Source organism: Coregonus clupeaformis, chromosome 27 (assembly GCF_020615455.1).
Source record: "Coregonus clupeaformis isolate EN_2021a chromosome 27, ASM2061545v1, whole genome shotgun sequence".
NCBI lineage: Eukaryota > Metazoa > Chordata > Actinopteri > Salmoniformes > Salmonidae > Coregonus > Coregonus clupeaformis.
The window spans coordinates 39,720,879-39,746,779 of NC_059218.1; the positions used below are offsets into that span (position 1 = coordinate 39,720,879).

General features: G+C 44.7%; 1 protein-coding gene across 1 annotated transcript in view; it reads left to right on the forward strand.

Moving 5' to 3' along the window:
* The first annotated feature begins 2,212 nt into the window (after positions 1–2,212).
* Positions 2,213–25,901, forward strand: part of LOC121542095 (pecanex-like protein 3) — a 30,022-nt gene continuing 6,333 nt past the window's right edge. The window contains exons 1-31 of the mRNA XM_041851551.2: positions 2,213–4,117; positions 4,715–4,923; positions 5,119–5,224; positions 5,886–5,925; positions 6,060–6,155; positions 6,254–7,975; positions 16,277–16,406; positions 16,516–16,685; positions 16,805–16,862; positions 16,979–17,129; positions 17,281–17,438; positions 17,898–18,051; positions 18,219–18,251; positions 18,366–18,537; positions 18,655–18,765; positions 18,863–19,064; positions 19,445–19,550; positions 19,697–19,789; positions 19,932–20,082; positions 20,198–20,342; positions 20,788–20,965; positions 21,063–21,171; positions 21,367–21,496; positions 21,778–21,836; positions 21,932–22,147; positions 22,807–23,060; positions 23,166–23,396; positions 23,527–23,633; positions 23,747–23,894; positions 24,233–24,463; positions 25,202–25,476. Coding sequence (XP_041707485.2) covers positions 3,965–4,117; positions 4,715–4,923; positions 5,119–5,224; positions 5,886–5,925; positions 6,060–6,155; positions 6,254–7,975; positions 16,277–16,406; positions 16,516–16,685; positions 16,805–16,862; positions 16,979–17,129; positions 17,281–17,438; positions 17,898–18,051; positions 18,219–18,251; positions 18,366–18,537; positions 18,655–18,765; positions 18,863–19,064; positions 19,445–19,550; positions 19,697–19,789; positions 19,932–20,082; positions 20,198–20,342; positions 20,788–20,965; positions 21,063–21,171; positions 21,367–21,496; positions 21,778–21,836; positions 21,932–22,147; positions 22,807–23,060; positions 23,166–23,396; positions 23,527–23,633; positions 23,747–23,894; positions 24,233–24,463; positions 25,202–25,476 — 6,098 coding nt within the window. The 5' untranslated portion in view covers positions 2,213–3,964. The remainder of the gene's footprint in view (positions 4,118–4,714; positions 4,924–5,118; positions 5,225–5,885; positions 5,926–6,059; positions 6,156–6,253; positions 7,976–16,276; positions 16,407–16,515; positions 16,686–16,804; positions 16,863–16,978; positions 17,130–17,280; positions 17,439–17,897; positions 18,052–18,218; positions 18,252–18,365; positions 18,538–18,654; positions 18,766–18,862; positions 19,065–19,444; positions 19,551–19,696; positions 19,790–19,931; positions 20,083–20,197; positions 20,343–20,787; positions 20,966–21,062; positions 21,172–21,366; positions 21,497–21,777; positions 21,837–21,931; positions 22,148–22,806; positions 23,061–23,165; positions 23,397–23,526; positions 23,634–23,746; positions 23,895–24,232; positions 24,464–25,201; positions 25,477–25,901) is intronic.

Below are 25,901 nucleotides of genomic sequence, written 5' to 3' on the forward strand. Positions count from 1 at the left end.
GTAGGGTAAGAGTTGAATAGCCCTGGTCTAAGGGCTCAGGCCTATAGGGATGGAAGAGGGCAACCTACTGAAGTTTCTCTGAATGCATTAAAACTATGAATGGTTTGGGAGTGGATCCATTTCCCCTGCTTATCAGGATGTAATGCTAATGAATAAAATCAATCAGCACATAATACATATTACAGGTAGTCCCTAGGACTAGTTGAGCCTGCTTTATGTCTAGATACATATCACAGCCAGTGGCATATTGGAATGGGAACAGTGCCATCTGCAGCCCAAAACTGTAGGTTCGTCGTCTCTCACTAGTCTCTCACTAGATGGCATGTTTGCCAGTCTGCTCCAATCTTTTGTCTACTCCTTGAAGTGAGGCTTCTCAGTAAAGACAATCTAAGTTGACCCTTTATCTATCTCCACCTAATCAGTTATGTTCTAACATAACCATGATCAATACATTGATAGCTCATTTTTTTATTTTGCTGCAATTGTACAGACACTACAGAATATATTTCAGAGAACCATCAGATCAATTTACTGTCAATATAATGTCATAAATCAACTAACAACATTGCCCATGATATTCAGGCACACATTTCAGGGTTCATTATAACATGGGAAGCCTAGTAGGCCTATTTCAAAGATATGGTCACATAAAAATGGGGATGATAATTCTATATATTATTATTTTTCTGTGAACATCACCTCAGAATTAAATGTGTCATGTGCTCAGTCATATATATAAAGCCTATATGTGTTCTAAATGTATGTGCTCAGCTCAGTCATGTGAGAATAAATCAACAATAACCTTTTTTCACTAACTTCCAGAACTTCAAGACCTTTTTTGTTGTAGAAAGAAAATGGACAAAACAATATACAAATCATGCGAGAATACATATTACAAAACCCACGATACACATAAATAAACTAAATAATAGAAAAGGGGAAAAAAAAGAGATGACAGATCACATTTTATCATCAACATTTGCATTATAATATTCTACTATACAGATACTTTTACTGTTACTGTGTAATTTGAGGGAATTTAATAAAGCTAAACATTCACGCACACTATAATTAATTATTTTTATTACATTAAGGCTTGAAATCTGGGGGTCTTCTTTGAAAATGTACATTTATGAAATTACTCATTAGTATTAAGACATTAACAATGAAATCTGACTTCTTAATCTTAGCATTTGGATATTACATTACATTCATAAAAAAGGTAACACAATGACTCAGATTCACTACCACAAAAAGAGCCATTCTCATCCACATCTGTGAACTTCGAAATAAAGGCATTTGTTGGAGATATATATATTAATATGAAATCCCTTCAGAATGATGCCTTTGCCCTTGTTTGGTATACAAAACCTTTAATGTCTTAACCATGCTTTTTTCCAATCTACTGTATGTCCTCAATTAGTGAATCCCAATAAAACGTCCATCTTGGGGCGACTCTCTTATCAATGAAACACCTCTCTTATGTATATATTTCATTTATTTATATTTATTATTACATTTATCGTTTTTATTTCACTTTGACCTGTATTGTTGGAGCTGAGAGCTTACGATTTTCACTGTACCCTGTAATTACACCTGCAACCCTGTACATGTGACTACTAAACTTCTAATCTAAATCTTATTTGTTAGTTACCGCATTTTGGATCATTAATATCCATCCCACCAACGAAACATTTATGATAATCTCAGAATCACACTAAATCCTATATGGTTTCTCATTAATGGGATCAGACACACCAATAGCGTTTGCTGGCGTTTATCCCAAAACCCTATTCTTTCCTCGTTCATGTTCCCCATAGGGATGGCTGAACGAACTATTAGTACATAAAAACACTGTGCCAATTTCTACATATAGTACATCATTAATGAGAGACTGGGTTGAGCGGTAACTCAATTTCAGGTTTTAGGACTACAAGCAGTATTTGCCTATTTTCATACTGTACTGTCTTTGAAGACACTGTTGCAGAGACGGAAGAGGAAGCGAGACACCACACTCGCAGTTTTTTCTGGTTCAATGAAAGTAGACCAGACCCAGCTGCTATTGCATTGGTGTCTATTGGAGACCCACCCCGTTAAGTAAACCGGAATTGAACATTTTTTCAATGGTAAACGACCTGAGTGAACTATCTTTGGTTATCCACCATCTTTGACTGGAATGGTGGGTGTTTGCTTCCGGTGTGAATGAGCGAAACATTGTAGCAGCCGCGCTAACGACGAGGAGCTGTTTAAAGCTAACTAACCAGCGAACACATGATAAGGGCAATGATGCAAATCTGTACAAACTGCCAGTTTCTCTTAACCAACAAATATATATTCACTGTGTCTTTCAAAAGAAGAAAGACCATCATCATCTGAAAACAATATTGATAGCCAACTGTTGTAAGCTAGCTTGCTAGCAACCCGCGGTGGTAAGGAAAAAGCATAGATTCTTTAGCGAACGTATACACTACTGCTCAACACGGAAGAGAAGAGGCAAATCTGGGCAGCGTTGATTTAGCTAAGGGAATCGTTTACAAACAATGTAATATAGCTATCACGATAGGTTACCAACTTATTTTAACTCGCTATCTAGCCAAACACGCAGTCTCAATTCTGATAGATGGCGTTGGCTGTTTTATTTTTATGTGGCCTAGCTAGCATGCTAATCGAGCGTTCCTGTTTGCAAACTGAAATACTAGTAGCTCGTTTCTGTTCGTAGTGGGGATCTTTCATGATGTGATTGCTGCCAAAACTCGTATGTCAGCGATTTGGTTTAATCCAACACATTATAATGCATTGTTTATAAATATTATCTCGAAATTACAAGTTGATGTCTTGTTTTGGAAGCATGACGTTAGTAACTAGCTAGCTAGTTAACGTTAGTTAAGTAGCAATGGTTCGTGCAGATAGCCAACTAGCTATAGCTAACTAGTTGATTATAAGATACAAACGGGCAAGTTTTTTCTGTTGACAAATCAGCTAGCTAAGTAGTTTGCTAATTTATGTCTGCTGGTGAAGTGCATTGGTTGGCAAATTACGTCTGAATGAAATTGTGATGGCCAGCTAGAATAACATGTAGGCAACTGCTAGCTAGCATTACCTAGCCAGCCAGCTAACTATATGGACAACAGTAACGTTACGTTAGATTGTCTATCAATCACTAACTAGGTGACATGATAGTGGGAGTAGTGTTGACCTTGAAACTATACAGAGGGATTCATGAAAAATAGGATTCCTAGGTAGCTGGCTTATAAACAAGTTAATAGACCTAACTAATAGGTAGCTAGCTGTCTGCATTGGCGGATTCAGATGGATTATGTTAGTAGCTAGCATACATATCTATGGAGTGTCTTTGCAGATGTTTATTCTGATAGTCTCTCAGGATTCACAAAGATTCAGATCTCATGAGGTTGAGCACCCCAAATACATGTATGAAGAATTTACACTTGGTCACTGAAGTTGAAACAGTCCAACCCAGTTACAGCTCCATCTGAGTAGAAGATGAGCATTATTAAGATTCTCTGTGACATTAGACAGGTGTACTACAGTGTCTCGCTCTGAATGATGTTATCAGAAACGACTTTAAAGTTACTGAAGTGTGACTCGAAATGTGTGAAGAAACCAACCAAAGCAGTTGTGATTTTTCTTCCAAATGAATGTTATTTAGGCAGTGGGTCATCACCAGTGTGCCAAAAAGTCAATCTCCAGATAACAAAGCAAGGATTACTTTTTTGCAAGAACTACACCGCAAAGCAGCCCAGTCCTGAAAAAGAGCATGCACGGACTCCCTTGAGATACACTAAGGATTATAAACCAGAAAGTGAAGAGAACTGTCTCGTTAACTTGTCATCCTCAATGGAAGTGCCATTGTAGACACGTGACAGCGTGGCTACAACTGTGCCATTAGGAGGTCCAGCCTTAGAGGAAGCCTTGCAACCCTGGGTTGGCTGCTCTTAGGGGGACGATGGGTTCCCAAGCTCTTCAGATACTGCGGCAGGGGGTGTGGGCTTCACTCACAGGAGGCTGGTATGTGGACCCCCACCAGAGCACGTTCTCCAACTGCTTCCACCTGTACCTCTGGATCTTTCTCCTGGCCGTCCCTTTCCTGCTTTACATGGTGAGGATTCATGGAGGGGACCATTTTGTTATTTCTGTAGATAAAGGGTGGAAGAATTCCTTTTCTCTAGGAATTCTCTTTTAACTGGATCTAAAGTTAGTCAGGCACTTTTTACATGCTGCACTAATAAACATATATCAGACGGCCACTATTCATATAAAATGAGAACTGGTTTTATCATAGAACAGAGGAGCAGAACCATGTTGGGAACAGAGTAGGAGATTACCATTTTCCCTTGGTATTAATTCAATACAGTATTTTCTTCCACACTTGACGTCCTATTGCTTCTCTTTACCTTAATGTTTGAGCTTTTGTTTACACATGTTAGTATTTGCTCTAGTGAAGAGTGCTGCCTGTAAACCAGGCTTGTTATCTCCTCTCAAGCTGTAATGTCTGTCATCTTTGTGGTCCTTCCTTGTCTGTAATATGATGTCCAATATTTCCATGTGCCTGCCTATCTAGGTGAAGCGTTTGTGTTCTGGTTCTTTTACTGGCATTGAGTTAAGGGTGTTGTTTCAGTACCCTTATCATGGGCTAGCCTACTTTTATTCCTAGCTCTGCTCACTATTTATTCTCCCCTCTGGTCATCCCGTCCAGTCTCTCCCCCCCAGCCTGGTTGTGGCAGCTGTGTACTGTGCTGTGGTGGTGGCCTTCTTCACAGCCATAAAGGCAGTGAACTTCCACCTCCATGCCATGTTCGACCTGGGGGAGATAGTGGAGAAGAGGCAGGCGTCGCTCATAACCGACGTCCCACGGCTACAAGAGGGGGATGATGGGTCAGGAGGCCACGACGGGAACCAGCATTGGTACTGAAGGAGATTTCCATATCCTAATGGATAATTTCTTGTCAATCTTTGTAAAAAAAAACAAGATGTTATTCTATGTACATCCGAGTGAAGAGGCTCTTTTGTGTTGATACTTTGAGGGCTGTTATTTCACATGATTGGGGACAGATTTTAGTATTATGTTTTTTCATGCTGGTATGTGTGCTCCCATCTCAGGGACAGTAATGTTGGTGTGGAGATGACTGTGTTCAGAAAGGTCAACTCAACACCTCCAGTTCGCTGCAGCTCCCAGCACACTCTGTTTGGACTCAACCAGGTGTCGGTGAGGACTGCCTTGCATTTACACAGCACACAGACATATTCTCTTAAGCCTTAGCCTACCATTTCCGTGCCCCTGCGGAAATCTAATTAACATAATAATAAAAAAATCCCCATCAAAATCGGTCTGTTAAAGCTAGAGATATGTTTTTTTGCATGGGCTGTCTCAATCCACCGATATCGCCCTTCAGCATCTGCGGTGAAAGGTGGCAGAGCTAGAGCGGGGTTTGTCAGACCATGAGACATCCCGAAAATCTGTCTTTGAACAGTTTGGCCACTCTATTGAAAGATGAGACTCTCATGAACATGATGGTGTTCTCCGTTTTGCTCTAGAATGCTCACAAGACTGGTCTGAAGTCGGTACAACCTCTTCTGCCAACTTCTGTCTGTAGCGTCCCAACTGTTTGGGCTACACGCGATTTTGCTCTAGGACACTCACAAGACTCGTCTGAAGGTCCCTGGTACCAGTAAAATAAATAAATAATGGAAGTGTATATGGAGATAATTTAGTGCCTAAATTAACTTATTTCCATGCAGTAAACTGCACACTTCATGCAGGAACATTACATTATTGGGTTGTTTAATCGATTGTATTCCCATGCAAATTATTTATATTCCTATGATATTCATTCTTAATCTAACAAATGTTTTGTTTTTTTCCTCAGGAGTTTTTGCCCCAGCTTGATGACAGTGGAGTCTCCAAGGGTATAGTATATATAATCTAACCCCACTCTAACCTCAGTGTTGTGGTTGGTAAAGCTGTTCTGACTGAGGGATGAGTAGATTTTTGTCCAACATGGTTAGCAGTCTAATTTAGGGACTACTTCTTCTGTTCTCAGATATCAAGGATCTGATGCGAGAGGAAGGCAGCAATAACTTGATTGTCACGTCAGCTCGCAGGGAGATCTTCTGCCACAGCTCCCAGGACCCCATCCGTAAGCATAGCATTACACTGCAAATAGGCATCTCATCTTTTGTCCATGTTGGTCTTTGCTTTGGTATGTGTGTACTAAGTTTGGTCTTTCACTTACAGATGTTGCCAACATGGACCCGTCCTGCTTGGCTGCTGCTGTTGGGGGAGAGTTCCCTGGTCTAAGGGGAGTGGGAACAGGGATAGCAGGGGTATTTGGTAGCTTACAACCTGGGATGTGCATCTCCATCCCCCCCTCCCCCTCCAGTCAGGAAGACGGAGGAGAGAAAGGCCAGTTGGAGGAGATTGAGGGGATGCTGGAGCAGCTTTCCCAGCATAGTCCTGACGAGACCTACTCCCCCCTGGGCCCCTCTGCTGAGTCAGGGAGCCTGGGGGACGCTCCCATCAGCCCCCTCATAAAGAGCAGTCTGAGTGAGGAGCTGAGTGAGAACCTGCTTGGGCTGGGCCTTGACCCCGTGGCCTTCGCCCCAGGAACAGAGCACCCAGGCAGCCGCAGTGGGGTGGCCATGACTGGCGGCTCCACAGACAGCTGCTTCAGCGGGGGCGGAGCGACCACGGACCGCGAGACCCGCAGCACAGTCAGCAGCTACCGCAGTGAGAAGACTGACTCCACCCAGCTGGAGAGCCCTTCACTCAGCCTGCCACGGAACATAGACTCAGGGACCCCAACCTCTGCCCAAGCCCTGGGCACCAGTACCCTAGAGCCAGCAGAGGAGTCAGTACTGCAGGGGGGCAGTGATACTGACGACCTGTCGGACAGCGAACTACTGCGCTCCCCTGCCAAAGAGCTCTCTCTGGGCCAGGGGCTTGATAAGACACTAGTGGAAGGGGAGGATTTGCCACCTGTCCCCTCAGATATTCAACATCCCCACTCCCTCCAGGACTTGTCTCCCTCCAGTAGTGGGCACTCAGAGGCATGTGATCTGAACAGGACAGTCCCCGTTCCCCCCCTCCCCCCTCCGCGGCAGGCTAGCTCGGTGCCGTCAGGGCTGGCCCTGGGTCTAGTGTCTTCTGAACCTGCTCTTCCTGTTTCCTCTATCCCCTTCCTGCACTCTGAGCAGCCCTCTCTGCAGGTCCAGCAGGTGGTGCGCCCCAAAGACTTGAAGCTGCTGCGGACCGGTGGCAGTAGTGTGGGCCACCGGCCTGGCCGCAGGAAAGCCCCTCGCAAGCGAGGTGGAGCGGGAAGCAGCAGCTTTGACTGTGGCTCCTACAGGAGGCACCACAACCACGGACAGCACAGAGACTACATCCCAGTGCGCAGCCGGCTGGGGGCTAAGACCTACAGCGAGAGCCTGTTTGAGGACTCCAGTGACGAGGACGACGGCAGTGACATGAGCGCCGGGTCCAGTCTGGGCTCCCAGAGACACTACAGCTCTGACGATGATGATTCAAGCTCCTCTACCTCCTGCTACTCCCCCGACCTAGCTAACGCTGGTGTTACGAACACGCCCCCCTCCTCCACCCAGCTGCCCATCCCCAGGGAAGGAGAGTTGTCTGAGACGTCTGGCCCCACCCTCTCCCAGAGGCCACAGAGGTCAGCCAGCACGGCTAGTGCTAAGACTCATGCCAGGGTTCTCAGTATGGATGGTGCTGGTGGGGGCCACACTAACACTGTGGTCCTGCCCTCCACCATGCTGACCTCCTCCACCCCCGCCCCACGACCCCTCACCATTTCCAAGTCAGACCTGGAGGCCCAGACCAGCCACACAGACGGCTTCCCTGGAACTCACCACCACCACCTGGACTCTCTGGGAGGCTCCTGGGCTGGCAACCAGACGGGCTGGAGGGCTGGGGAACTGGTGGAGGAGGGAGCTGTGGGGGGAGGTGAGACATATTATTCACTCGAACTCTGGCCCTGTATTCATAAAGTGTGCTGATCTAGGGTCAGGTCCCCCCTGTCCATTCATTATAATCTAAAAGGCAAAACTGATTCTAGATTAGCACTCCTACTCTGATAGTCCCATTCAAGATGGAAAGCTCTGAAATGTGAAACTGTAAAATAATTACACTCAAACTTTTATTTTCCTACTAGTACTGGCTTTGCTGATAACTACCTTATTGAGGAAAAATGTACTTACTACGACTGTTACAGTGAGGGAAAAAAGTATTTGATCCCCTGCTGATTTTGAACGTTTGCCCACTGACAAAGAAATTATCAGTCTATAATTTTAATGGCAGGTTTATTTGAACAGTGAGAGACAGAATAACAACAGAAGAATCCAGAAAAACGCATGTCAAAAATGTTATAAATTGATTTGCATTTTAATGAGGGAAATAAGTATTTGACCCCTCTGCAAAACATGACTTAGTACTTGGTGGCAAAACCCTTGTTGGCAATCACAGAGGTCAGACGTTTCTTGTAGTTGGCCACCAGGTTTGCACATATCTCAGGAGGGATTTTGTCCCACTCCTCTTTGCAGATCTTCTCCCATCTTCTCTTCAGACCCATTTTCAATGCCCTGGCTGAGGGAAGGAGGTTCTCACCCAAGATTTGACGGTACATGGCCCCGTCCATCGTCCCTTTGATGCGGTGAAGTTGTCCTGTCCCCTTAGCAGAAAAACACCCCCAAAGCATTATGTCAAACATGGAGGTGGAAACGGTGGGAATGGTGTCTTGGGGTCATAGGCAGCATTGCTCCTCCTCCAAACACGGCGAGTTGAGTTGATGCCAGAGCTCCATTTTGGTCTCATCAGACCACAACACTTTCACCCAGTTCTCCTCTGAATCATTCAGATGTTCATTGGCAAACTTCAGACGGCCCTGTATATGTGCTTTCTTGAGCAGGGGGACCTTGCGGGCGCTGCAGGACTTCAGTCCTTCATGGCGTAGTGTGTTACCAATTGTTTTCTTGGTGACTATGGTCCCAGCTGCCTTGAGATCATTGACAAGATCCTCCCGTGTAGTTCTGGGCTGATTCCTCACCGTTCTCATGATCATTGCAACTCCACGAGGTGAGATCTTGCATGGAGCCCCAGGCCGAGGGAGATTGACAGTTATTTTGTGTTTCTTCCATTTGGAAATAATCGCGCCTGGGAAAAAGACTTGCTGGCACAAAAATAGGCATGAATGATCAGTTCCCGAGGGAGATTGTAGAAAGGCGCAAAGTTCTGTATCCAATCTTCAAGGAAAACAGATTAAAAGGGAAACGTGTTGCATTAGTGGTGGATAAATTATATATTGACAACCAAATGTTCAGAGACACAAAGACTACTCCATGGCTATTCTAAGTGGTAATAGAGGAGTCAAATATTGGAGCACCTGATAGGGATTGTAATATTAAATGACATTTATAGTAAGTATAGTATTGTATAAAACGATATAACAAGCAGAATAATACATATTTAAATACAAATAATTAGAACATGGCTTTTTTTTTTGTTGTTTTGGCGGATGGTTGTTGTGGTTGGTCCTGTGTTCTCTCTGGCGTCCTTTCCCCCTTGCGGCAGATGTGGATGCGGAGTGCGTTTGCACGCTCGGCCCATTTCTTCCCCAGTCAACCATGTGGTATGCATTTTTGTGTTTGAAAAGGTGCGGCGTTAAATGAGTGAGAGGGGAAATGGTTGCATATCCCGGAGCCGACCGGGGGTCTGGGAGCAGGGGTACAGAGAGAGAGCTGTCAATTTTGTGTGGATGAGGGATATACATTTTTAAATATAGTATACATCTAATCTAATTTTCCATTGTCCTATCATGATGGAAAGATCCCTAACCCTATAACCTTGACACCCACCTGAGCGACCTATACACCAAAGAGAAGTTCCCATCTGTTTTATGGACCTGCTGTGAATTGCCTATATGCAGCCTAAACAGAGAAATAAATACGGTCAGAGACCTACTTGAGCAGCACCGCCCCCTCAAGATTCTGAGCCTGCCTGGCAGGGTTGGTCATACAAAGCCAGAGCCCCCTGATGGGAGAGCATAATAAACAAGGAAATTCTCAAAGCTGCTAATGAGAACCTTGACGACCTTTTACCTAGCCGGTGGGGATTCCGGTGGGGTACGCCCACCCAGGTAGTGGCAGTGCTGGCAACACTGGCTGCAGTAACCCATGGGGAGGGGGTCACACTCGGACAATCAGAGAGGGGGTTTATCATTGTAGCCCAGGTGGCACAAAATAATCAAAGGTCTGATCGCATGGAGATGCTTGGGAAAATGGTTAAAACAGGGGATCAGAGTGTTTGTGTCTCAGGTGAAGAGGGTGATCTGATCTCCATCACCTAGGACTGGACATAGATTAAGTAGATTAATCAAATCTCACATTGTTATCAATTTCTACTCAATCTGCATGCTTTCTCAGTCAGCTTTAACTGTATCTGCACTCGTAGATCAAGTTATTTCTCGAGTTGGGCTCTGGGATATAACAGCTGTTGAGTATCTGTTTTTATGGTGGACTGTGGAGGGGAGGGGTTGAGTGTGTTGGAGTATGTGAGTATGTGCGTGTGTGCTTGTCTGACGTCTGTTGTGGGGGGTGGGGATGTTGGGGGGAGGGTATGGGATGGACCGCGGGAATTATTTGCTGGGATAATAATTACTTGTCAATGAATTAAATGTAATACAATGGCAATCCGGGTTATATGTTAGAATCCTACGCGTGAACTGCCGACATTATTACGCATATTAATTGATAATGATGAAAAATAGGATATGCATAATTAAAAAATAAATAAATAGATATATATATATATAGAGGTGAAAGCATTGGAAATGCTTTTGGCGGTTGACCTGCTTTTGTTTTGTGGGTGGCACTATGTGCTGTTTTCGATGGATGGGTCCTGGCCTCTCGGGGCCTTAGGGATACGGAGGGACGTGGGTGGGATGCTGATCACGGCGATGACGGCTCAACTTGGGATGGGAAGGGGCTTTAGCGGGGGAATTAGTGGAGAACAATTGAAGGGCTACTCCGTAGCAATGCAAATATCACGGTACAGCTATATGGACACTCAATCATTACGCTATTTTTTTATTGGTAAATTTACAAACATATATAATGATAAATAGACTTGAAACTTGTATCTCATTATGGTGTATGGTGAAATAAGTATAGCCAGTTATAATTGTAATGGCTTAGCTGATAATAACAAAAGAAGAACAATATTTACATGGCTCAAAGAGAAGGAATATAATATCTATTGTATACAGGAAACTCATTCAACAATTCGAGATGAAGTAGCGTGGAAAAAAGAATGGGGGAAATATACTTCTCCCATGGGCAAAGAAATTCAAAAGGGGTGATGATATTAATTAATAGTAATTTCGATCCAAATGTGCAAATTGTACAAATAGATACACAAGGTAGATGGATTATTTTAAATATGTTATTGGACCATAAACAGATATGGCTCATTAACCTTTACGGACCAAATAATGATGATCCACAATTCTTTGACAATATATATAATAAATTATCAAGCCTGCAAGCAACTCAAGACAATATTATTATGGTGGGGGATTATAATACTGTTTTAAATAGCTCAATGGACCGTAAAGGAAATCACACCACAAACAATCACCCACATGCTCTTAAGGAAATTGTGAATGTCATGGATACATTAGAACTAGTAGATATATGGAGGCTTAAATATACTGATCTAGTGAGATATACATGGCGGAGACTGAATCAAGCTAGTCGTCTTGACTTCTTTCTTATCTCATTCTCGTTGGCACCAAAAGTAAAAAAGTGTTGATAGGGGACAGAATGCGGTCAGACCATCATGTAATAGGCATATATATTACTCTTACTGAATTTCCACGTGGGCGAGGATATTGGAAATTTAATCAAAGCCTATTGGATGATAATTTATTTATAATTAGAACAAAGGAATTTATAACTGATTTTTTCCAACATAACATAGGTACAGCGAATCCCCTTATTGTATGGGACACCTTTAAATGTGCCTTTAGAGGCCATGCAATTCAGTACTCATCTCGAAAACAAAAGCAATTTAGGTCAAAAGAGTTTATACTAAGAAAGGAAATAGAAAGTCTAACAGAACAGATAGATGGCAATAAAAACTGTAACATAGAGGCTCAGAATAAATTAGAGGAAAAACAAAAAGAAATGGAGAAACTTATTCAAGAAAGATCAAGTGTAACATATTATAAAAATAAAGCAAACTGGATGGAATATGGGGAAAAATGCACAAAATTCTTTTTTAATCTTCAACATAGGAATGCTACCAAAAAGAACTTAATGAAACTGGTTACAATTGACGGAGTCACCCATGATTCACCAAATGACATTTTGAAGGAAGAAACAAAGTACTTTAAGCATATGTTTTCTTTTCAGTCGCCTCCATCTCCTCTAACTGAAGCTAATTGTAGAGATTTTTTTCTATTGATAATGTCAAATTAACAGCCACACAGAAAGACTCATGTGAAGGTGAAATTACAGAGGAGGAACTTCTGGATGCAATTAAAGACTTTAAGTCTGGGAAAACTCCAGGGTTGGATGGCATACCAGTCGAGGTATACCAAACCTTTTTTGATATACTAAGAGGACCGTTATTAGCATGTTTTAACCACTCCTATGTAAATGGTAGATTATCTGACACTCAAGAAGAAGGACTGATCTCATTATTACTGAAACAGGATACAAGTGGAAAATATAAAGATCCAGTCCATTTACAAAATTGGAGGCCCCTTACACTTCAGTGTTGTGATGCAAAAATCCTAGCAAAATGTATAGCGCATAGAATTAAAAAGGTATTGCCGGATATTATTCATTCTAATCAGACAGGTTTTTTACATGGAAGATACATTGGAGATAATATAAGGCAAGTATTGGAAACATTAGAACACTATGGAAAATATGGGGAAACCAGGCCTGCTATTCATAGCAGACTTTGAAAAAGGCATTTGATAAAGTTCGACTGGGGTTTATATATAAATGCCTGGAGCATTTCAATTTTGGAGAATCTCTTATAAAATGGGTCAAAATCATGTATAGTAACCCTAGGTGTAAAATAGTAAATAATGGCTATTTCTCTGAAAGTTTTAAACTGTCAAGAGGAGTGAAACAAGGTTGTCCACTATCGGCATATCTATTTATTGTGGCCATCGAGATGTTAGCGATTAAAATCAGATCTAATAATAATATCAGAGGATTAGAAATAAAGACCTTAAAAACAAAGGTGTCATTGTACGCTGATGATTCATGTTTTTTTTAAAATCCACAACTAGAATCCCTCCACAGCCTCATAGAGGATCTAGATACATTTTCTAACCTCTCTGGATTACAACCAAATTATGACAAATGTACTATATTACGTATTGGATCACTAAAAAATACAATTTTTACATTACCATGTAGTTTACCAATAAAATGGTCTGATGGTGATGTGGATATACTCGGAATACATATCCCAAAGGAAATAAATGATCTCACTTCAATAAATTTTAATAGAAAATTAGCAAAAATAGATAAGATCTTACTACCATGGAAAGGAAAATACCTGTCAATTTGTGGAAAAATCACCCTGATTAACTCATTAGTATTATCACAGTTTACCTATTTGCTTATGGTCTTGCCTACGCCTAGCGAACAGTTTTTTAAATTATATGAGAAAAAAATATTCAATTTTATTTGGAACGGCAAGCCAGACAAAATTAAAAGAGCATATTTATATAATGAATATGAATTCGGAGGACAGAAATTATTAAATATTAAAGCATTAGACCTATCACTAAAAGCTTCAGTCTTACAAAAGTTATACTTAAATCCGAACTGGTTCTCAAGCAAATTAGTAAGATTGTCTCACCCAATGTTCAAGAAAGGCCTTTTTCCCTTTATTCAGATTACAACCTCACACTTTCAGTTATTTGAAAAGGAAATAATCTCCCAAATGTCACTATTTCTAAAACAAGCCATAGAAAGTTGGTTGCAATTTCAATTTAATCCTCCAGAAACGACAGAACAAATAATGCAACAAATATTGTGGTTAAATTCAAATATACTAATTGACAAAAAACCTTTATTTTTTGACAGAATGTTTAAAAAAGGTATAATCTTTGTAAATGATATCATCGGTAGGACTGGTGGAGTTATGACGCACATGCAGCTAACAAAAACATATGGAAATGTCTGCTCTACCCAAAATTACAACCAAATAATGGCAGCTTTACCGCAAAAATGGAAGAGGAAAGTGGAAGGGGGAGAAAGTAAGGAACTTGTCTGTCGGCCTTGCATTAAAGAACATAATTGGTTAAGGAAAACTGTGATAAATAAAAAAATATATCAGTTTCACTTAAGGACCAAAGGATTGACAGCCGTCCCATATAGATTGCAAAATAGTTGGGAAGAGATCTTTGATGTACCGATCCCATGGCATAGTGTTTATGAACTGACACGCAAAAGCGACACCGGATTCAAAAAATTAGAATCTTTCAATTTAAATTATTATATAAAATCCTTGCTACCAATAGAATGTTATTTATATGGGGGATACAATCCTCCCAGCTCTGCAGATTTTGCTGTGAAGAGACGGAATCATTGGACCATTTGTTTTGGTTCTGTCCATTTGTAGCTTGTTTTTGGACACTGGTCCAGGAATGGCTAAAGGATTGCAATATTTACCTGGAACTAACCTTGCAGATAGCATTACTGGGTGATCTGAAAAGCCATAGTCAATCAATCAATAATATAATAATACTTTTAGCAAAGCTGTTTATTTTTAACTCTCAATCTGTAGAAGCAATGAGAATAGAAAGGTTCAGAACTTTTGTAAAACATCACAGTACGGTTGAAATATATATGGCAAATAGAAATCCGATATGGATGGTGTTAAGAGATAGATGGGAGGTATTGAATAGAGTTGAAGGATGGGACTAATAACAAATAACAACAAATAATAACAAAGATAGCTAATAATGTAAAGCATACTGTGTCCATAATAAGTATATAGGCTGTATGTTGGGAGCTTTTGGGAAAGAGCACAGTTAGAAAGATATGGCATATAGAAGCAAACCGGATGGACATCATGAAACGATCGGAGAGGTTGAGAGTAGAAGTAGTTCAGGAGCAAAAAATAAATAAATAATAATAATAATAATAATAATGATATGTATGTATGTATGTATGTATGTATGTATATGTATATATATATGTATATATATAATAGAATTATTGTAAAATTAACTGTGTCCATAAGGTGTAGATAGTAAGTATAGACCGGAAGTAGAGGCCTGGGAATTGTTGTTCACTAATTTACTCCAAGTAGGGAAAGGATGGTGGGGTTGAAAAGTAATAAAGGGGAGTATATATATAAAAAAAATATATATATATAAAAAAAAAAAAAAAAAAAAAAAAAAACATGGGGGATTGGAAGTGATGCAGACAATTACATTGATAGAAGATACAATCTATCTGCAATATTAAGCTGATCCATTCCCCCAAAAAAAAAAAAAAAAAATAATAATAATAATAATAATCGCGCCAACTGTTGTCACCTTCTCACCAAGCTGCTTGGCGATGGTCTTGTAGCCCATTCCAGCCTTGTGTAGGTCTACAATCTTGTCCCTGACATCCTTGGAGAGCTCTTTGGCCTTGGCCATGGTGGAGAGTTTGGAATCTGATTGATTGATTGCTTCTGTGGACAGGTGTCTTTTATGCAGGTAACAAACTGAGATTAGGAGCACTCCCTTTAAGAGTGTGCTCCTAATCTCAGCTCGTTACCTGTATAAAAGACACCTGGGAGCCAGAAATCTTTCTGATTGAGAGGGGGTCAAATACTTATTTCCCTCATTAAAATGCAAATCAATTTATAACATTTTTGACATGCGATTTTCTTGTTTTTGTTGTTGTTATTCTGTCTCTCACTGTTCAAATAAACCTACCATTAAAATTATAGACTGATCATTTCTTTGTCAGTGGGCAAACTTACAAAATCAGCAGGGGATCAAATACCTTTTTCCCTCACTGTATATATGGTTGTCTCACCTAGCTATCTTAAGATGAATGCACTAACTGTATGTCGCTCTGGATAAGAACGCCTGCTAAATGACTAATGTAATTTAAAGATAGATTGTTTGCTGTATTTACTAGATTAATCAGGGCCATGTTGGTATTTCTAGAACTCAACATCTGAAATGTACATCCTGGTACTAATGTGAATATATGCTGCCCTCAGCTCTGGCCCCAGAGGAGGGGGGCAAGCGGGACTCAGTGAGCAGTGTGAAGAGGACCCAGGCCATCCGCAGGAGACACAACGCGGGGAGCAACCCCACACCACCCCCCTCTACCATGGGCTCCCCACCCAGGTTGGTCCAGTGTAACACTTCCACACCATTCGTTCTAGCCATGTCCCTTATGCCAATCACCTCCGTATGTCCATGCTACATAAAGCCCATCTCCTGTGTCTTCCTGTAGTCTCCAGGACCTCCAGCGTGCCCGTACCTCCTCACATTCGCGGACCCGGACCCTGCCCTCTGCCTTACAGTTTGCCACCTCACTGCTGCTGCCCCGCGGGGGGGTCCACGAGGCCTCTACCTTCGACGACACCACAGAGGGGGCTGTGCACTACTTCTATGACGAGGGTGGTGAGTGTGTGGTGATGTTAGACTGGGGCTAGCTTTAGGGAAGGGACGAGTTGGGGGGTGATTCTGTCCCAGTTTACACTGTAGTGGATGCTCTCCATTCATTGCTGATGTTTTTTCAGGAGTGAAGAGATCGTACACGTTTGGACCTGCTGGAGGCGGTTTTGAGGACCCAGTGGTGTAAGTGTCTCTCTCTGATGAGCCTTAGGCTCGTTGTTTGAAACTGATATTGATATAATGTCTGAGCCCCACCCTCTTCTTCATGTCTGAGCCCCTCCCTCTTCTTCTCCTCTCAGGGAGCGGGAAAGACAGTCCCAATCCTCCAGCTTCACCTCCACTGATGTCCAGGAGGGGGCCCCGGTGCTCACCGTGCTCCAGCCCAGGCCTGTGGTTTTGCAGGGCATGCAGGTGCGCAGGGTGCCCCTGGAGATGTCAGAGATGCCAGAGGTGAGACACCATTAGAATTCGTTTCAGCAGCGTATCATGTATTTTAGACAAATCAACCCTCTGGACATTTCTTGTATATCCCTGTAAATATGGCTTTTGTTTTTGTAGAATATGCATGATATTTGACTCAAAGTCCCGCCTCTGTCTCTAGTTTGACCTGGACCATGAGTCTCTGCATGAGTCCCAGGAGAACACGCTGATGATCGAAGAGAAGTCCAAGCCAAAACAGTACTACCGTTTCTGGGTGCTGCCAGGCAAGTGGCTGAGGGTGCGCTATGACCGTCTGGCCCTGCTGGCACTGCTGGACAGGTGAGATACAGCAGCTAGCTAGCTAGTTTATCACAGTGGTAATATCACCCAATGAGGCACAGCAGCTAGCTAGTTTATCACAGTGGTAATATCACCCAATGAGGCACAGCAGCTAGCTAGTTTATCACAGTGGTAATATCACCCAATGAGGCACAGCAGCTAGCTAGTTTATCTCAGTGGTAATATCACCCAATGAAGCACAGCAGCTAGCTAGTTTATCACAGTGGTAATATCACCCAATGAGGCACAGCAGCTAGCTAGTTTATCACAGTGGTAATATCACCCAATGTTTGTCATCCGTATTGAGGAGAAAGCCATAGTTCCGTTAGAGGTCTATACTGTGGAGGGACAGTGTTAGGGTTTCAAAACTTGGGAATGTTGGTAAAGTTAATGGAGTTTTGCAACCCTGGACAGTATAAATTACCTCCTACTGTATCTTCCATTGTGTGTCTCCTGTAGGAACCGTGGTGTAGGGGAGAATGTGTTTGCGGTGGCGCTGGCCAGCATGGTGGCTTTCCTGGGGTTCCTGCTGCTCTTGCAGGGTTTCTTCAGGGACATCTGGGTCTTCCAGTTCTGCCTGGTCATCGCCAGCTGTCAGTACTCACTACTAAAGGTACACGATTCAAGTCTTATTCAATTCCTATACCCTTTAAAATATTAATTCAGGTGTCTGGTTGAATTGTTCATCAACTGCCGATGCATTTTAGTTGTTAAAACTGTTATAGACTAAAGTAATGTGTTAAAATGTCTGAACTGACACTCTGGTTTCTCCTTCCTCAGAGTGTTCAACCAGATGCAGCCTCCCCAATGCATGTAGGTAGATGTCATCCAAACATCTGTCTTGGTCATTATCAAGTTTGTAACCGTTCCATTGTTGATTCTTGTTTTGCTGACACAACCTGATGACTGTCTGGTCTAACCCATCAGGGCCATAACTGGATCATTGTGTACAGTCGGCCCGTCTACTTCTGCCTGTGCTGTGCTCTCGTCTGGGTGTTTGACCTGGCTGGGCGCTCGGGCAACCTGCAGCCCTTCTCCCTCTACGGTGTCACCTTCTTCTCCACTCACTTCCTGCTCTGTGCCAGGGACGTGCTCATAGGTCAGTCAGAGTTAGACACTTCTAGCTGTGTGCTTTTGCAGATGTCTTTTGTCTTGTATTGTGACCAACAGACCCACTCACACACTTTCTCCCTCTCTATCTCTTTCTTCCCCCCAGTGTTCGCCTTGTGTTTCCCCATCATTTTCCTGTTTGGGCTTTTACCTCAGGTCAACACCTTCCTCATGTGTCTTCTGGAGCAGGTCGACATGCACATTTTTGGGGGAACGGGTAAGACGGTTCCATAACATTCACAGTTACGCACAACATACTGTTATTTGTTGAGTGATGCCTGTTGACCTTGTTGTGTGTGGGTCCCTCTCCACAGCCACCACCAGCCCCCTGTCTTCCCTGTACAGCCTCTTACGCAGTGTGTTGGTGACCGTGCTGCTCTATGGATTCTGCCTCGGTGCTATCATTGCTCCCTGGGAACATCCCCATGTGCCAGTACTGTTCTCTGTGTTCTGTGGTCTACTCCTAGCCTGCTCCTACCACCTGAGCCGCCAAAGCAGTGACCCCATCATCCTGTGGTCAGTGTACCTCTGGTTAATGGTCTGTCTGGTTAATGAGAACACACCTCTGCAAAGATGAACATTAACATGATGATAACCAAGAAATATATACCTAGTGGTACCTTTTAGTACATCTACAGCGCCTTCGGAAAGTATTCAGACCCCTTGACTTTTTCCACATTTTGTTACGTTACAGCCTTGTTCTAAAATTGACTAAATTGTTTTTTTCCCCTCATCAATCTACGCACAATACCCCATAATGACAAAGCGAAACAGGTTTTTAGAAATGTTTGCGAATGCACTGTAGCTAACATTCCCAGATCCTAGCTATCATTTGAACAACTACTCCATCCCCTTTCTCTCAAGTTGAACTTCTCCCTGCATGTGTTTTGCTCTAGGTCTCTGGTCCGCTCCAAGTTCTTTCCTGAGCTGGAGGGTCGGACCCCTGAGGAGCCTCCTCTGGAGATCAAAGACCCCCTGCCTGAGAAACTACGCAACTCTGTGGTAAGATCAAGGATGCATCCCAAATGGCTCCATATTCACTATGTAGTGCACTACTATTGACAAAGGCCCATTTGGGATGCATACCAAGGCCCTGCTCTTGGTTTTCAGAGTTTTAAAAACCCTTTCCGTCTCTGTGTGTTTTACAGAAAGAGATTTTCCACTCTGACCTGGTCATGTGTCCTCTCATGGCTGTCATCACGTTTGCCATCAGTGCCAGCACTGTCTTCATCGCTCTGCAGGTCAGTCAACACCTGTTCGACCAGAGATGGAAGAAGAGATAGGATGTTTCAATGTATAGAGGGAGTCCTTTTGATTGGTTATGGCACTCTCCAGTGTGAGTGTGTGATCTCTGAGACCACCTGTTCTTCCTCTCCCCTGCAGCCTGCTCTAAGTTACGTCCTGTACATAGTGGCCGGGGTGGTGGGCTTCATCACACACTACCTGCTGCCTCAGCTCCGCAAGCAGCTGCCCTGGTTCTGCCTGGCCCACCCAGTGCTTCGCTCCCGAGAGTACAGCCAGTTTGAGGTCCGCGGTGAGTAGCAACCCACCTCCCTCTAAACTCACTCACTCACATTCACACATCCGTAAGAATTGTGTCAAAGCCTCAGGTTTGTCATTGATTGTTTGCTGTGCCCTGTTCCTCCCAGATGCCGCCCAGTTGATGTGGTTTGAGAAGCTGTATGCGTGGCTGCAGTGTGTGGAGAAGTATTTCATCTACCCGGCGGTGGTGCTCAACTCCCTCACTACAGAGGCCCAGCTTGTCAGCCAGAACCCAATGAAGCTGGACATCTAGTAAGCAACCCAGCTATCCCCTACCAACCTCCCCACCATACATACACCCTCCTCTTCTGAATCTCATCCCATTCCTCTGTCCGTCCAATCAGAGTTCAGTGAGAATATGCTTTGTATTTGCATCATATGTATTTTAATGTCCCCTCCTCTCTCTCCCTTCCCCTCTCTCTCTCCCCCTTCCCCTCTCTCTCTCCCTTCCTCTCTCTCTCCCTCTCCCTTCCCTTCTCTCTCTCTCTCTCCTTCCCCTCTCTCTCTTCCTTCCCCTCTCTCTCTCTCTCTCTCTCTCTCTCTCTCTCTCTCTTCCTCTCTCTCTCTCTCTCTCTCTCTCTTCCTCTCTCTCTCTCTCTCTCTCTCTCTCTTCCTCTCTCTCTCTCTCTCTGTCCCCTCCTCTCCCTTCCCCCCTCTCTCTCCGTCCCCTCTCTCTCTCCGTCCCCCCCTCCTCCAGTGGCCGTGCTCTGTTCATCTCTCTGGCGGGGATGAAGCTGCTGCGCTCGTCATTCTGCTCCCCGTCTCTGCAGTACGTCACGCTGTGCTTCACCGCCCTCTTCTTCCTCTTCGACTACCCACACTTCTCAGAGACCTTCCTGCTCGACTACTACCTCATGTCGATCCTCTTCAGCAAGGTACCCCCCTAGACCTTAAGTCCTTTCTGGCTATGCAAAAAAGGACTCCATGAGGTGTTTGATTGCTGACATTGGATTGTATGGTTTCTCTTTACAGCTCTGGGACCTGCTCTACAAGCTGCGTTTTGTCCTCACCTACATCGCTCCCTGGCAGATCACCTGGGGCTCCGCCTTCCACGCCTTTGCCCAGCCCTTCGCTGTGCCCCGTATCCCTCTACACTGGCACTGTGATCTGTAGAAAACTCTTTGTTAGAACTTAACAAGGGTGTAGTCTTTCTGCACTCCCACTTGCTAATTTGCCAGTGAAACAAAGTGTGTAAGAACACTAAATGCTGTGTCCATTGGCTGCACTGTGTGTTAGTGGTGTCTGTCAGAGCTCCTTAACCCCCTCTGTTCCTCAGACTCAGCCATGCTGTTTGTCCAGGCTGTGTTCTCTGCTCTCTTCTCCACCCCCCTCAACCCTGTCCTGGGCAGTGCTGTGTTCGTCACCTCCTACACCAGGCCTGTCAAGTTCTGGGAGAGAGACTACAAGTGAGCTTCCCTTTTCCAAGAGTCAGGGAGATGTAGAGATGTAACCTCAAGCAGACCTGGGCATTGTCCCGGACACCAGCAGTTGATGTGCTTTTATTGCAGTTAAGAGGTCAATGTTAACCAGATTAAGGAGATTAACGCTACGTCTAAATCGATCTGTTGCAGTGAAAGCTAGCTGACTGCATTATCCTTTTACACAGCCACCACCTGTCTCATCAGTAGTACACTGTATAGGAGTTGCTAGAGCCTCTGTCAACCAGTTATCATACATGTCTTTCCAGCACCAAGCGGGTTGATCACTCCAACACTCGACTGGCCACCCAGTTGGACCGCAACCCAGGTCAGCTAATACCGCCACAGCCTTCCCTCATCTAACACAAGTCATCATTCTTTAAAAGTACTCTGTTCTCATGCCTGTGGTCTCCTCTCTTCCAGGTGCTGACGACAACAACCTGAACTCTATCTTCTATGAGCACCTGACACGCTCACTGCAGCACAGCCTGTGTGGTGATCTGTTGTTGGGCCGCTGGGGAAACTACACCACGGGAGACTGCTTCATCCTGGCCTCCGACTACCTCAACGCCCTGGTGCACATCATCGAGATCGGCAACGGCCTGGTCACCTTCCAGCTGAGGGGGCTGGAGTTCAGGGGTGAGCATGGAGGGAGGTGGTGAGATGGTTGGAGAGAGGGTGCGGGAGGTGGTGGCAGGGGGAGAGGTTGTGAGAGGGAGGGAGGGAAGGGGTTTGGGATAGAAGGAATTTTTATGGAACTGAGTTCAGTGTGGTAATCTTGAATGGTTTGAACATGAGATAGTGTTCTGGACTTGTCTGTATCCTATTCTCTTTCATTCTGTTGTTCTCTCTCCCTCATCCCCCCTGCCCCCCTGTCTCTCTCCCTCATCCCCCTGTCTCTCTCCCTCATCCTCCTGTCTCTCTCCCTCATCCCCCTGTCTCTCTCCCTCATCCCCCCTGTCTCTCTCCCTCATCCCCCCTGTCTCTCTCCCTCATCCCCCTGTCTCTCTCCCTCATCCCCCTGTCTCTCTCCCTCATCCCCCTGTCTCTCTCCCTCATCCCCCCTGTCTCTCTCCCTCATCCCCCCCTGTCTCTCTCCCTCATCCCCCCTGTCTCTCTCCCTCATCCCCCTGTCTCTCTCCCTCATCCCCCCTGTCTCTCTCCCTCATCCCCCTGTCTCTCTCCCTCATCCCCCCTGTCTCTCTCCCTCATCCCCCCTGTCTCTCTCCCTCATCCCCCCTGTCTCTCTCCCTCATCCCCCCCGTCTCTCTCCCTCATCCCCCCCGTCTCTCTCCCAGGTACGTACTGCCAGCAGCGAGAGGTGGAGGCCATCACCGAGGGGGTGGAGGAGGACGAGGGCTGCTGTTGCTGTGAGCCAGGTCACCTGCCCCACATGCTGTCCTTCAACGCAGCGTTCGGCCAGCGCTGGCTGGCCTGGGAGGTGGCCTCCACTAAGTACGTCCTGGAGGGCTACAGCATCAGCGACAACAACGCCGCCTCCATGCTGCAAGTGTTCGACCTGCGCAAGATCCTCATTACCTACTACGTCAAGGTATGATCCACACTGATCTTACAGTTAACTGTAAAATGAGATCCAGTAGCATGTTATTTGAACAGTAGGTGGCCTGGTCTGTAACATGTGTTTCCTCTGCCACAGAGCATCCTCTACTACGTCACTCATTCTCCTAAACTGGAGGAGTGGCTGGCCAATGAGATGGTGCAGGAGGCGCTGCGGCCCTGCCTAGGCCCTGCCTACGTGGACAGTGACCCGACCTTCAACCTGAACATAGACGAAGACTACGACCACAGGGCCTCTGGTGTCACCCCCAGCGCCTTCTGTATGGTCTACCTGGACTGGATCCAGTACTGCAACAGCAGACGGCAGACGGTCAGTGTCCCTTGTCATGTTACTGTTGAATAGGTGACACGTTGTTGATTTGACCATTACTTCCCATATGTCATTAGTGTCATCAGCAGACTGACTTCATGACGTGCTTCATGTGTGTTTTGTGTTGTAGCCGGTGGAGGAGAGCGAGAGGGACTCTCCTCTGGTCACCCTGTGTTTTGGCCTGTGTGTCCTGGGGAGAAGGGCTCTGGGCACAGCCTCCCACAGCATGTCTGCCAGGTAAGACCCAGGGCTAAACCCTCTGTCTGGCTGCTCTCTAACTGAAGGGAGCATTTCTTCCTCTGTGATACTGTATACCAAAGGTGACTGTGTGTTTGTGCCCTGACTGTCAGCTTGGAGCCTTTCCTGTACGGCCTCCACGCCCTCTTCAAGGGGGACTTCCGCATCACCTCTCCCAGGGATGAGTGGGTGTTTGCAGACATGGACCTGCTCAACAGGGTGGTGGCCCCCGGGGTGCGCATGTCCCTCAAACTGCACCAGGTAAGACATACTGGCATGACTCATTACAAACAGGATAGTATACAGCTTAATGACCTCAATGGTCCTCTGTAGCTCAATTGGTAGAGGATGGCGCTTGTAACGCCAGGGTAGTGGGTTCGATCCCCGGGACCACCCATACGTAAAAATGTATGCGCACATGACTAAGTCGCTTTGGATAAAAGCGTCTGCTAAATGGCATATTATTATTATAATGTAATGACATCACCCACTGTAAGAATTGACTGTATTCAGACAGTATGGTGGACAGATCTGAGACTAAGAAGCTTAATGATGACATCACCCACACTAAGCCCATCGCTCTGCCCCCTCCCTAAAAGGATCACTTCACGTCTCCAGACGAGTACGAGGACCCGGTGGTTCTGTACGACGCCATCACGGCCAACGAAGAGAAGATGGTGATCAGCCACGAGGGCGACCCGGTGTGGCGCAGCGCCATCCTGGCCAACATGCCCTCGCTGCTGGCCCTGCGCCACGTCATGGACGACGGCAGCGACGAGTACAAGATCATCATGCTCAACAAGAGGTTCCTCAGCTTCAGGGTCATCAAGGTCAACCGCAGCTTCTGTAGAGACTCACACAGTCATAACTTGTTAGTGATGTGCACTGAAATGAACAGGGGGACAATGGAGGCATTGCTGTAGCATGATCATAGATCACATTGAGACTGAATGTCATAACATCAGTAGATATTTGTCAGGAATGTTCAAGCGCTCTCTTGTTAACCCTGCTTCTATCTCTAGTTGTGTGTCACCAGTTCTGGGTCAAATCAAATCACATTTTATTTGTCACGTACCGTGAAATGCTTACTTACAAGCCCTTAACCAACAATGCAGTATTAAGAAAATAGAGTTAAGAAAATATTTACAAAATAAGCTAAAGTAATAAAAAAAGTAACACAATAAAATAACAATACCGAGGCTATATACAGGGGGTACCGGTACCGAGTCAATGTGCGTGGGTACAGGTTAGTCAAGGTAATTCGTCCATGTGAAGTGACTATGCATAGATAATAAACAGCGAGTAACAGCATTGTAAAAAAATGCAAATAGTCCAGATGGTCGTCAATGCAAATAGTCCGGATGGATTATGACTATGTCATAATATGGATGGATTGATAGTCATTTGATGAATTGTTCAGGTTTTTGGGGTAGAAGCAGTTAAGGAGCCTTTTATACCTAGACTTGGCGCTCCGGTACCGCTTGCCGTGTGGTAGCAGAGGTCACTGGCATATTTGTGACTTATTGTGCTCCTCCACCTGCTGACCCCCACTGTCCTGCCCCCTGCAGGTGAACAGGGAGTGTGTGCGCGGCCTGTGGGCAGGCCAGCAGCAGGAGCTGGTGTTCCTGCGGAACCGGAACCCTGAGCGTGGCAGCATCCAGAACGCCAAGCAGGCCCTGAGAAACATGATCAACTCGTCATGTGACCAGCCCATCGGCTACCCCATCTACGTGTCCCCCCTCACCACCTCCTTCGCAGGGGGGCACACCCAGCTCCGCTCCGTCTGGGGGGGGCCTGTCAGCCCCCATAACATCTACACCTGGCTCATCAGCAGCTGGGATGGGTACACTTACACTACACAGCCTTCAGTAGTCATGCTAGGGCTGACAAACACACACACATATAGACACACACACACACACACACACATACACACACACACACACACACACACATATACACACACACACACACACATATACACACACACATACAGTGGGGGGAAAAAAGTATTTAGTCAGCCACCAATTGTGCAAGTTCTCCCACTTAAAAAGATGAGAGGCCTGTAATTTTCTTCATAGGTACACGTCAACTATGACAGACAAAATGAGATTTTATTTTCTCCAGAAAATCACATTGTAGGATTTTTAATGAATTTATTTGCAATTTATGGTGGAAAATAAGTATTTGGTCAATAACAAAAGTTTCTCAATACTTTGTTATATACCCTTTGTTGGCAATGACACAGGTCAAACGTTTTCTGTAAGT